Below are 12,621 nucleotides of genomic sequence, written 5' to 3' on the forward strand. Positions count from 1 at the left end.
GCCAGTGACGCGTCCGCCCCCGGCCCACCCCCTGACGGCCTGCTGAGAGCGCGTGCGGTAAGCAACCGCAAGGCCAGGGAAAGCACCCGCTTTCCCTGAGCCTCAGCGCGCCTCAGCGAGCAAGCAGGGAGCATGGACTCGGCCTAAAACTTGGTTTCTTTAGCTGTGATAGAATTATCTGCGCTTAAACACTCATAACTTTAAAGTACTATAAAAATGTGACGAATGAAGGTAGTCTGCACCCATAAATATTCCAAATCTTCCACGCAACGGGTACAAATTACGTTTATTAACTTCCTTATGTAAAACCCTCTCTAACCTTCTATAAGGGAGTTTGCGTAGATCTGCGTTGTTGGCCACTCAGGGAGCATTACCTGTGCTTGAGTGCTGATCTGCGTAGGCTGGGCATATAGGTGGCAGATGGTAATGATGGGCGCCAGGAACTTTGTAGTTATTAAACAAAACAGTCTATTTATACTATAGACAGGTACAACTCTTCCTCAGCTGCAACATTGCAGTCCTGAGAAGGCGCATCGCTGTAACATGGAAAGGGTTTCTTCCATTCATGTCATGGTTAACCATGCTACTTGTGATATTCTCAATCCATATCTTTCTCCAGCAGGGATCCCTTTCTTCACTGTGGTAGGATAGAGGTCATGTCTCTGTATCCTTCCCTGCTCACCTCACATACTGTGCTCTGGTACTGAGGTAGTAGGGGGTGATTGTTCATACATGCACAGCATTTTATTCTTTCAGGCTCCTACTTAAGGTCCTGTGGCATAACCTCTGATGAGCCTGACTTCAGATTAGTCCCAGAGCTACAGATAGGGCAACCCCTCAAGGACACCAAATCTCTCCTGTTGAAGCCTGCACTTCTCCAGCTTCCTTCACTCGGGGTCTGACTTTAAAGGACACCTCTGCGCTGGAAAACAATAAAAGGGGACTCCTACCACAAGTTACCTATTTACAATTGAAATCCCTCCTTGGTCTCTTCTCCCAGGATTGAACAGCTGGAATTATTTTCCCCTTCTCTATATCACCTCTCTCTCACCCCCCTGTCTCTAGGCAGAAAAAGGGTGCAGCTAAGCCTCTGCCTGGTCATTGGGAAACACCGTGTCTAGTCAGGCGAGGCAGGTGTTTAGTATCGAACTCCTTTAACCCATACAGTAACCCCAACGGAGAGGGGGGGAAAGGGGGTATTACACTTAGATTTTTTGCAAGAAATTCATTTTTCTAACTTTCACCAACTGGATCTTCTGCATTTCTGATTTGGTGATGATGGCCTTGTAATTACTTCTCTTTCGGTTAATAAAGGAAAGTGGGGATTGTAAATTTGCCTGCAGTTTCTGAGACTCCGTCTTGTCACGCAAGAGATTAGAAAAATATTAATAACTTCCAAAGCATTTCATTACAACAGAAGTTTCAAAAATATGTTTAAAATGCTTATATTGACATGATTTAAAATGTGCAGTGCAGTCCCACTTAGCTTTTTTTTTTTTTTTTTTAACAACTCGTGTAATTCAATCCCCCTTAAAGTAACCGTTTTACCTATTTGCATCCTGATCAATAAGAATATACTTTATTTTTCTCTGGGTTTGCATTATTCATGCGTCAGCCACTTATGCCACTCCCAATACTATCCAAAGACATGGAAAAATGTTTCTAATTAAGAGATTATTATGACAAGACAAATTTCCTCGGCCAACTCCAATCTGGCTTTCGCCCAAAACACTCCTCAGTAACCACCCTCCTTAAAGTTTGTAATGAGATCCAGTGTGGAATGAAACTTACAACTCACTGGTGAAATATTCCTAGATTTTGCAAAAGCTTTTGAACCTGTTGATCATACAGTAGGGGGTGATTGTTCATACATGCTATATATATCAGCTAGATATATTATCTTGCTAAACAAACTTCAGTGCTCTGGAATAGGGGAACATGCTTTAAACTGTTTTCACTCCAACCTATACGGTCGATCCTAAAATGTGTATCTCAGGCTCTAACTCCAACTCCTTGCATATCACCTGCGGCGTCCCACAAGGCTCTGTTCTGGGGCCCCTACTCTTCTCAGTGCGTGATCTTCCTACAGCTTGTAAGGGAGCTTCAAGGCAGATGTATGCGGATGACACAATCTTGTATGCACACAGCCCTCGCCTCTCTGACCTTGAAATTGCACTTCAATCTGATTTTTCGAGACTTGAAACCTTGAGTCGTGAAACGTTACCTGTTCATTAGCTCTGATGATCTAATACAGCTTGAAGTTTCTTTAAGTCTCCATTAGCCTTGTGTGTGCTTCTTCCTTTCTTCATTGTTTACCAGTCTTTGGAAACAGCCTGGGGACGCCGGGATCATCAGGAGGTGAGCACCACAAGCACAAAACGTTTTTCTATTTTTATTAACAGTGGTGTGCCATTTATACCTATCTTTGTTCTGAGACTTGAAAACTGAGACTTCCCAAAACAAACTGTTTTTAAACACTGGCAACACTGTAACAATGGTATTTTGGACCAAGGCTAAATTTCTAAAGCTACCAATGACAGAACTTCAGATCAGAACCAACTCTTAACACCTTCCTAGCCCCTGTCACTAGTTTTTAAATATCTGGCCATATGTTTTCACTCCCATTTAACATTTGGGCTACGTTGATACCCTGACATCTGAAGCCTATGCCAAACTAGGTGTACTTTATAGTAACAAATCCTCCCGAAGCCTGCTGGTCAGAAAGCGCATCGCACAGTAGATGCTAATGCCAATTATCGACTATGGAGACATAGTATATGGCTCGGCACCCCAAACCCACCTTAGCAAACTTGATACCCTCTACAACTCAATATGCCGTTTTGTTCTCCAATGCAACTACAACACACATCACTGCGAAATGCTCAAAGAACTAGATTGGTCATCACTTGAGTCTAGGCGCAAAGTTCACCTTTCCTGTCTTGCCTTCAAATACTTTCTGAGCAAGCTACCCGCCTCTCTGAACAAGCTCCTCACCCCTACCACATGCAGCACCTATCACCTGAGATCAGACTCCAAGACTCTTCACGGTCCCAAGGTTCAGCAAAGGATCCGGCCGCTCCTTCTCTTAGGCCGAGGCCATGCTAGACGCGTGTGGTGTCACTTGTGCCTGCAGCAGAGGCCATTTGTGGCCTAGGGGGCGACACGATGGGGAGGCGCGGCCGTGATGGCACGGAGCTGGTTCGCCCTTATTGGCGGAACCGCTCACGTGACCCGGCCATTGTGCGACAAAATCAAATTATTTTGTTGTGCAAAAAATCGGCCGCGCACAGAGAATAGGCGCGGCCTTACCGTGCACCTCACAACTGGAACAGTCTACCGGAGACTCTCACAGCCGCGCACAGAGAATAGGCGCGGCCTTAACGTGCACCTCACAACTGGAACAGTCTACCGGAGACTCTCACAGCCGCGCACAGAGAATAGGCGCGGCCTTAACGTGCACCTCACAACTGGAACAGTCTACCGGAGACTCTCACAACCGCGCACAGAGAATAGGCGCGGCCTTACCGTGCACCTCACAACTGGAACAGTCTACCGGAGACTCTCACAACCGCGCACAGAGAATAGGCGCGGCCTTACCGTGCACCTCACAACTGGAACAGTCTACCGGAGACTCTCACAGCCGCGCACAGAGAATAGGCGCGGCCTTACCGTGCACCTCACAACTGGAACAACCTACTGGAGACTCTCACAGCCACCACCAGTCTAAGTTCTTTAAAAACTAAAGCTGCCTCACATTTAATCTGGTCTGTAACTGTTACACACGCCTATAATATTTATTCTCTAACTGTGCATGCAATGTCTTGTATATAATGTATACCCTGTTCATTTAATGTAACTATGTATTTGTTATAACTCTGTGCCCAGGACATACGTGAAAACGAGAGGTAACTCCCAGTGCATTACTTCCTGGTAAAACATTTTATAAACAAATGTTGATCTGTTTGACTGACAACTTGTCTCATCAGGAGTCTTATCACCAAAAAGATTGTGCAAAGTGTGGGAAAATCTAAAGAAAAAAATATATATATTTGTGCTTTGTCTGTTTTTTGTGCGCTTATAATTGAATCTGTTAAAAATGCTGCTGTGCTTATTTCACTATGGCCGTAGCAGGGGGCTGCCCCTTAACGTAAGACACTCGCATTCGTTTACTTTGAGTGTAGAAAGGCCTGCGATTCAATGATGGAACCAATTCAGGCTTCAACTGAGAACCATGCAAGCAGATTGTAGTTCTGCAAGTAAGTGGCATTAAAGCAGTAACCACCTAGAAGCCTCTATATGACTTAATAAAATGTTTTAAAACAATACTAGCTGAGAGACCCGGCGTTGCCCGTGAGTTAAATTTTCCGCTAGGAGGAGGGTGGGGGGGAGGAGGAAGGAAGGGTGGGGGGGGTGAAAGGAAGGGTGGGGGGGGGTGAAAGGAAGGGTGGGGGAGGGGGGTGAAAGGAAGGGTGGGGGAGGGGGGTGAAAGGAAGGGTGGGGGAGGGGGGTGAAAGGAAGGGTGGGGGGGGTGTGAAAGGAAGGGTGGGGGGGGGGAGTGAAAGGAAGGGTGGGGGGAGTGTGAAAGGAAGGGTGGGGGGAGTGAAAGGAAGGGTGGGGGGGTGAAAGGAAGGGTGGGGGTGAAAGGAAGGGTGGGGTGGGGGGGTGAAAGGAAGGGTGGGGGGGTGAAGGAAGGGTGGGGGGGAAAGTAAGGATGGGGGGGGGAAAGGAGGGATGGGGGGAAAGAAAGGGTGGGGGGGTGAAAGGAAGGGTGGAGTGGGGGGGTGAAAGGAAGGGTGGGGTGGGTGAAAGGAAGGGTGGGGTGGGGGGGGTGAAAGGAAGGGTGGGGTGGGGGGGGTGAAAGGAAGGGTGGGGTGGGGGGGGGTGAAAGGAAGGGTGAGGTGGGGGGGTGAAAGGAAGGGTGGGGTGGGGGGTGAAAGGAAGGGTGGGGTGGGGGGGTGAAAGGAAGGGTGGACTGGGGGGGTGAAAGGAAGGGTGGAGTGGGTGAAAGGAAGGGTGGGGTGGGGTGGGTGAAAGGAAGGGTGGGGTGGGGGGGGTGAAAGGAAGGGTGGGGTGGGGGGGTGAAAGGAAGGGTGGGGTGGGGGGTGAAAGGAAGGGTGGGGTGGGGGGTGAAAGGAAGGGTGGGGTGGGGGGGTGAAAGGAAGGGTGGGGTGGGGGGGTGAAAGGAATGGTGGGGTGGGTGAAGGGTGGGGTGGGGGGGTGAAGGGTGGGGTGGGGGGGTGAAAAGAAGGGTGGGGTGGGGGGGTGAAAGAAAGGGTGGGGTGGGGGGGTGAAAGAAAGGGTGGGGTGGGGGGGTGAAAGAAAGGGTGGGGTGGGGGGGTGAAAGAAAGGGTGGTGTGGGGGGGTGAAAGAAAGGGTGGTGTGGGGGGGTGAAAGAAAGGGTGGTGTGGGGGGGTGAAAGAAAGGGTGGTGTGGGGGGTGAAAGAAAGGGTGGTGTGGGGGGTGAAAGAAAGGGTGGTGTGGGGGGGTGAAAGAAAGGGTGGTGTGGGGGGGTGAAAGAAAGGGTGGTGTGGGTGTGGTGAAAGGAAGGGTGGTGTGGGTGTGGTGAAAGGAAGGGTGGTGTGGTGGTGGTTAAAGAAAGGGTGGGGTTGGGGGGAAAGGAGGTGTGGGGTGGGGGGGAAAGGATGTGTGGGGGGGAAGGAAGGTTGGGGTGGGGGTGAAAAGGAAGGGTGGGGGGGGGGGAAGGGTGGGGGGGAAAGGAAGGGTGGGTGGGGGGGGAAGGAAAGGTCAGGGGGGGAAAGAAGGGTGGGGGGGGAAGAAGGGTGGGGGGTTGGGGAAATGAAGGGTGGGGGGTTGGGGAAATGAAGGGTGGGGGGTTGGGGAAATGAAGGGTGGGGGGTTGGGGAAATGAAGGGTGGGGGGTTGGGGAAATGAAGGGTGGGGGGTTGGGGAAATGAAGGGTGGGGGGTTGGGGAAATGAAGGGTGGAGGGGGGGGAAAGGAAGGGTGGAGGGGGGGGAAAGGAAGGGTGGAGGGGGGGAAAAGGAAGGGTGGAGGGGGGGGAAAGGAAGGGTGGGGTGGGGGGGAAAGGAAGGGTGGGGTGGGGGGGAAAGGAAGGGTGTGTGGGGGGTGGTAAAGGAAGGGTTGGCGGTGGGGAAAGGAAGGGTGGGGGGTTGGTAAAGGAAGGGTGGGGGGGTGGTAAAGGAAGGGTGGGGGGGTGGTAAAGGAAGGGTGGGGGGGTGGTAAAGGAAGGGTGGGGGGGTGGTAAAGGAAGGGTGGGGGTGGGTGGGAAAGGAAGGGTTGTGGGTGTGGGGGGAAGGAAGGATGGGGGTGGGGGGGAAAGGAAGGGTGGAGGTGGGAGTTGTAAAGAGGAAGGGTGTGTGTAGTTTTTTGGGGGAAAGAGTAAGGGTGGGGGAAGGTGTAAGACGAATGGTGGTTGTGAAGAGGAAGGGTGGTGTGGTGGCAGATAAGCAGGTAATTCAGTGACATTAACATGCAATTTATGTAAGGAAAAATTTGGTAACTTTGCGACACATGCGTGTTGTGCATGAGCGTATTGAGAAAGAGATTGGGGAGCGGAGCGCATAGAGATATGGTGGTGCGGAGCGTAGATGTCAGTTGGTGTTGCGGGTATTTGTGATAATTATTTGTAAGTGCGTTGCGGAGCGTATATGTCAGTTGGTGTTGCGGTAATTTGGGATAATTATTTGTAAGTGCGTTGCGGAGCGTATATGTCAGTTGGTGTTGCGGTAATTTGGGATAATGATTTGTAAGTGCGTTGGTAAAGTAAGGTGCGTCCATGCACAGGGGGCATTTTATAAATGAAATAGACAGTGGCTAGGTGAAGTAACGTGTGTGTTGAGGTTGTGTGAATGAAGGTATGAATGTGTACTGTATCGTATGAATGTATGTGAATAGTGTATGGATGTTGAATGTCAATGATAAGATGATTTTAATTTTGTATAGAGGATTATGATGATATTCAAAACGGGAGATATTGTTAAAGTGGCCATTTAAGAATGTAAAGGTAGGATAGGCTGGCGGTGATTATTGAAAGTAAACATGTAGAAAGATTGAATACGGGATATTGTAGAAAGTAAATGTAAGTAAATGTATGTAATTTAGTGTTGCGGGCATTTGTGTAAATGTTTTGTAAGTGCGTAGATAAAGTAACGTGCGGCCATGCACAGCGGCCATTTGAAAGAAGAAATTGACATTGTCTAGTTTTGCGGCATGCACAGGGGAGGAAGGATGAGCGGTTTGTATATAGGGAGTGTTGATAAACATGTTGAAATATTGAAAGTGGGATATTGTAAAATGTAAGTAAATGTTTGTAAGTTGCTGTAGCGGGCATTTGTGTAAATCGTTTGTAAGTGCGTAGGTAAAGTAACGTGCGGCCTTGCACAGCGGCCATTTTAAAAATGAAATTGTCAGTGGCTAGGTTTGCGGGCATGCGCAGGGGAGTAAGGATGATCATTTTGTGTATAGTGAGTGTTGAATTTTTTTTAGAAATATTTAAAGTGGGATATTGTAGAATGTTATTGTAAGTAAATGTTTGTAATTTGCTTTTGCGGGCATTAGTGTAAATGTTTTGTAAGTGCGTAGTTAAAGAAACGTGCGGCCATTTTATAATTGACAGTGGCTATGTGTTTGTACAAAGGCATAAAGGGAGAGTATTGAAAAAAGTAAATTAATGAACGTAAAGAATAGAAGATTGGCAAAATGTAAGGTAAATGAGTTGGTGTTGCGGACGTAAAATTTACAGTGCGTAGGTGAAGTAACGTGCGGACATGCACAGGGGAGTAGGCATGAGCGTTTTTTATATAGGGACTTGCGTTTCTGTGGCTATGCACAGCGGGCATTTTATAAATGACATTGACAGTGGCTATGTGTTTGTACAAAGGCATAAAGGGAGAGTATTGAATAAAGTAAAGTAATGAACGTAAAGAATAGAAGATTGGGAAAATTTAAGGTACATGAGTTGGTGTTGCAGCCATTAAATTTACAGTGCGTAGGTGAAGTAACGTGCGGACATGCACAGGGGAGTAAGCATGAGCGTTTTTTTTATAGGGGCTGGGTTTCGTCAGAGTTTGTACTAAGGCATAAAGAGTATTTAATAAAGTTAAGTAATGATGTGTGAATGTTGAATGTCTATTTTTATAGAGGATCTTGAACATTGTGAAAGCGGGAGATGTTGTAAAAGTGGTAATTTCATTATGTAAAGCTAGGATAGTGTGCCGGTGATTAGTAAAAGTTAAACAGAGATAAACACAGATATTGTAATAGTGGGATGGGATGACAGTGACTGTGTGTGTTTGTGTACACAGGAGTCAGTGTACAGGTATGTGTACAGTGAATGTGTGTGTTTGTGTACACAGGAGTCAGTGTACAGGTTTGTGTGTGTGTGTGTGTGTGTAAACACAGATATTGTAATTGTGGGATGGGATGACAGTGACTGTGTGTGTTTGTGTACACAGGAGTCAGTGTACAGGGATGTGTACAGTGAATGTGTGTGTTTGTGTACACAGGAGTCAGTGTACAGGGATGTGTGTGTGTGTGTGTGTGTGTGTGTGTGTGTGTGTGTGTGTGTGTACACAGGGGTGTGTGTGTTGTGTGTGGGTGTGGGGACACAGGGGTGAGAGTGTGAGATGTAAACTTAGCAAGGACTCCGCAGGGGTTTTGTGGGGGTATGCTGTCAGTGCAAGTGTGTGAGAGTGAAGTAGGTGTGTGTCACTGATGTCACTGTAAGTTTTGTCCAATCAGAGTCGTGTGGGAGGTGTGTGTCACAGTGGGGCGTACCTCTTGGCCAATGAGAGTCGGGGTGGCCACGGACCAATCACATTCACCGCAGCTAGTACCAACCTTTCGATTTTATATATTAAGATGTAAAGTGTGTGACAATGTATCATCTATAGTCTTACCTAACTGATATGTAACATTATATTAGTAAGTGTAATACATTATTGTTACAGCTTTCAGAGCAATGGACAGTCTGCTGTTTGGAACACAGCAACAGATGTTTGTGATACTTTGTTGCCAAAGGCAGAGCTCAAAAAGGTGTCAGCCTGTTTCAAAAGAAGAAGTGGATATGACTTTCTAAATGGTTGCCAAAGGATGATTTTAAAAATCATTAAAATGTCAGGGATTTGAAAAAATGAATAAAATAAATAAATGTGCAGACAGTATGATCTAATACTAGAGAACTGAATTATTAAAAAAAATTAAATTCAAATGTTGCTGCTTTAACTCGTATAATGTTGTGAATGTGAATCTGCTTTACTCTTGGCGCGGGGTTCAGCTGCATTTCAATGGGTTGTACTAAAATCTTTTCCAGCACAGGGAAGCACATCACGTCTTATTGAATAAGGGCCTTGACTAGAAGTTAATGTATTGTCTCTAATGCACAGTACGGCTCCTCATTGAATGGAATGCTCTTTTAACCATTCATTAACCTCCAGCTGTAGGCCGTAGGGTCTTGGATGCATTTGCAGTGAATGTACGGGAGATGTGTGAGACCGTGTGTTGGTGTCCTGGAGACTTGTGTTTTTAGCTTGGTGAATATTCATGGAAATTGCACATAGGAGAAGTTGGGTTCCCGTTGGATTATTTTCATGGTCATACACACACTAAAGGAATTCTAGTTATGTATAAGTACCTTGACAGGCAGAGATTAACATCTGAATTTGGATTCTTTGAGGAGGCTGAAGATAATTAACTAGTTCAGTTAGGGTATTCAACACATGAATCAACCTATGGGGAAAGTTATGACTCTAAACTTTACACCCAGAAGGAGATTCAATGTGTTTCTCTGTAGTGGAGCGAATATCTTGCGCCTGGCAATGAAGTTGCCCTCCTTCACTTGGTGTTGTACAGTGCAGAAGAAGCTCACAGTTCTAACCGCTGTATTGGTCCGGGAGAAATGTAGATTCTGGTAGGCTGTTAAGCGTTTTAGGGAACCAACGTGCGCGTTATGTATAGATTCAAATGTACAGAGCTTGAAAAACTTGCAGGTCTCCAAGTGTACCATCAAGTACATTAGATGAAAAGATCGGAGGTTGGTCTTCTAAAAGGTGTCCCAAGCCGTAATGCTTCTAGACGGCAAAAGCAAAGAGGTGCAGGTGTGTTTTGTGCTGTTCCTGAAAGAGAGAATTAGAATATCGGCCCAGAATATTAGATACTTCCTGTGTTATAACTGACAGCCATTTTCAAAGTTTGTATTGAAGAACACAAATATTTGTCCTTTATTTTAGGCTGTGCTTTGTACAACTTCCATAGTGTAGCTGTTAAGCTTATTGGGATGGTGAAAGTGCCACTGTAAGCTCTTTGGATCTCTGATATATCTTGGCCATTAACGGTTTGCGGTCTCTCCCCACAGATGGAGCGCGGGGGGGAGCAGTCTGGCGAGAGCATCCTGAGCGCAGGCGACGGTTTGACTTTGACTTCCGGGAGCGCGAAGATGAGCGCGGTTACCGCAGGACACGCAGTGGCTCGGGCAGTGCGGAGGATGAGAGAGACAGTTTGCCTGAGTGGTGTCTTGAAGACGCAGAAGATGAGACGGGCACTTTCGACTCATCAGGGGCCTTCCTGCCTTCTAAGGTGAGCTGCCCTGGGAAACTCACTTGGCACCCTCCATTCCCTGTTTAGGCCTATCTCCTCTCTCACTCTTCCCCAGTACTTTCTCAATTCATACCCCACTGTCCAACTGTCACGGGAGACCAGGTTAATTACACCTTTTTACCAGGGTCATTCATTGAGCAAAACAAGGTAATGAAATAAATGGTAATTTATTCGTCATAAATTTGCTTACACACAATGGAACACAAAATACAGACAAAAAGACACACTCACTTTGGGACTGGGGTTGAAAACTAGACTTTCCTAGGTGCAGGGAACTCTATGGTTGAGTTTTACCCTGACTGGGACTTAACCTGGAATCTCCTGGAACCCAAATCGGCATAAAATTCCTTACGCCCCCGGTACATTCTCTTCTGAGAACTTGGTCCCTCCTGACCGCAAGTTAGTGCAAATCTCCTGAAACGCAAATCGGCATAAACTTCCAGCCGGGACCGCTACGTTCGTTTCTGAGAACTTGGTCCCAAAAGGTTGGACTTAGACTCTGGCGGGCAGGCTTTTCAGGCTCAAAATCGAAGTCGGTTGCTCTGCTATTCACACAGAAGCAACTTTGAAAAGCCCGCCTGCTCTCTTACTACCGGAGACTCCGACTCTGATTGCCTCCCCGATTCTTATAGTATTTTCTGTTTCATTCACAAAACTGAGCAGCCAATCAACGCCTGGGAACTTTCCCAAGCAGCCAATCAGAGCCAAGCCGGGTTAGCGGGAAATCCAAAATAGCCAAGAGACATGCGCAAGCCTGCCACCTCTCTCCCTGGCTATCTCAATGCCACCTGCAGGGCAGGCTCCACCAGGTCTGGCAGAACAAGTGGCATCTTGGAGGGCTGCCATTCATCTCCGGACCTGGTACTCCACCTTTCCCCGCTGACCAAATGCTATTCTCACCTCTGGGCCTCCTCTGGTTGCTTTGAACTCCGATGTCCAGCAGACTTACCGGCGCCTATGGGTTAGCTCAGGCAGCCTGTTTGGACATCGGTTCCGAATGTAAAAAGCATGTTACTTTAAAGTATATTTTAATACTTTTCTGAGCCTTGGGGGACAGGGAACAGAAAAGGAAAAAGGTTGTCGTTTTATTTCTATCTGCCTTATTCCCCACACACTTTCCCTTGGACTCAGTTTGGACTCTGAGTCTCCCTCTGCCTTATATGTGGTTGTGGCACCTACAAACCCTATATTGGTTGTGGGTCACCTTCGCATTAGCTGGGGTACCGCCTTTAACCTAGGGATTCCCTAAGCTACAGGAATACATATTCACCCCTGTGCCTCATTCTCCTTTCTGGGCTGTGCTGAAGCAGGGTACCCTAGTGGTGTGTCGCGCTTGCGTTTTCAAGGGAAGGTATTGCCGGGACAATGTGCATACATGTATCCGAGAATCAGGCATGATTCCCGGGTACATTTATAGGGGGAACAGACAAATCCAGACCCCAACCTCCTAGGCACATTCTGTCAACGGTCCCTCCGCAAACACCCCCCCCCCCCCCCACCCCTTCCCCACTTGAGACTCCCACCCTAGCAATCCCTGCTTGATTGCATGCCCGGAAAAGGAAAAACACAAAAAATGCTTTTATTACAGACAATACATTGGAATGGTACATTGTTACTGGGCCCAAGAGCTAACTATCTTGGACCCTAATACACAGAGCAGGGGTAACCAAAACAGGCTTGACTTTTATTGTATAGCCTGGTTACCCCCTCCCGTCACACCATCCAATTCTTATTGCTTCTGGCCCCTTCCTGACTCCCAGAATCCTCCCGCTCTACGTGTGCCTGACTATGCTCTCTTCCCAGAAGGTGCAGAAAGAATCCATCCCAGAGGAGCAGGAGTTGGACTTCCGACCCTCCATGGAGGGGGGAGAGCACTCCGACACTGACCGGAACCACACAGAGGAGGCCAAAGAAACAGAACGGAGCCAGCCAGGGGAGCGGGTTAGAGAGACGGGCCGGAGTGATATTGGTAAGAGAAACCGGATAGGGAGTGAATGCTACTATAGAGAATAGTAACAACAACAAAAAGAGGATGGGAAGGTGTACA

At 47.5% G+C, this 12,621-nt stretch overlaps 1 protein-coding gene across 12 annotated transcripts in view; it reads left to right on the forward strand.

The window, feature by feature from the left end:
- Positions 1 to 12,621, forward strand: part of GIGYF2 (GRB10 interacting GYF protein 2) — a 127,407-nt gene that overhangs the window by 78,954 nt on the left and 35,832 nt on the right. For 11 of the 12 annotated variants that reach the window (XM_075569583.1, XM_075569584.1, XM_075569586.1 and 8 more), the window contains 2 exons: positions 10,333 to 10,553; positions 12,378 to 12,543. In XM_075569583.1, the coding sequence (XP_075425698.1) occupies positions 10,333 to 10,553; positions 12,378 to 12,543 (387 nt within the window). The remainder of the gene's footprint in view (positions 1 to 10,332; positions 10,554 to 12,377; positions 12,544 to 12,621) is intronic. The other variant, XM_075569585.1, reaches the window with a different exon arrangement.

This window comes from Ascaphus truei, chromosome 14 (genome assembly GCF_040206685.1).
Source record: "Ascaphus truei isolate aAscTru1 chromosome 14, aAscTru1.hap1, whole genome shotgun sequence".
Lineage (NCBI taxonomy): Eukaryota > Metazoa > Chordata > Amphibia > Anura > Ascaphidae > Ascaphus > Ascaphus truei.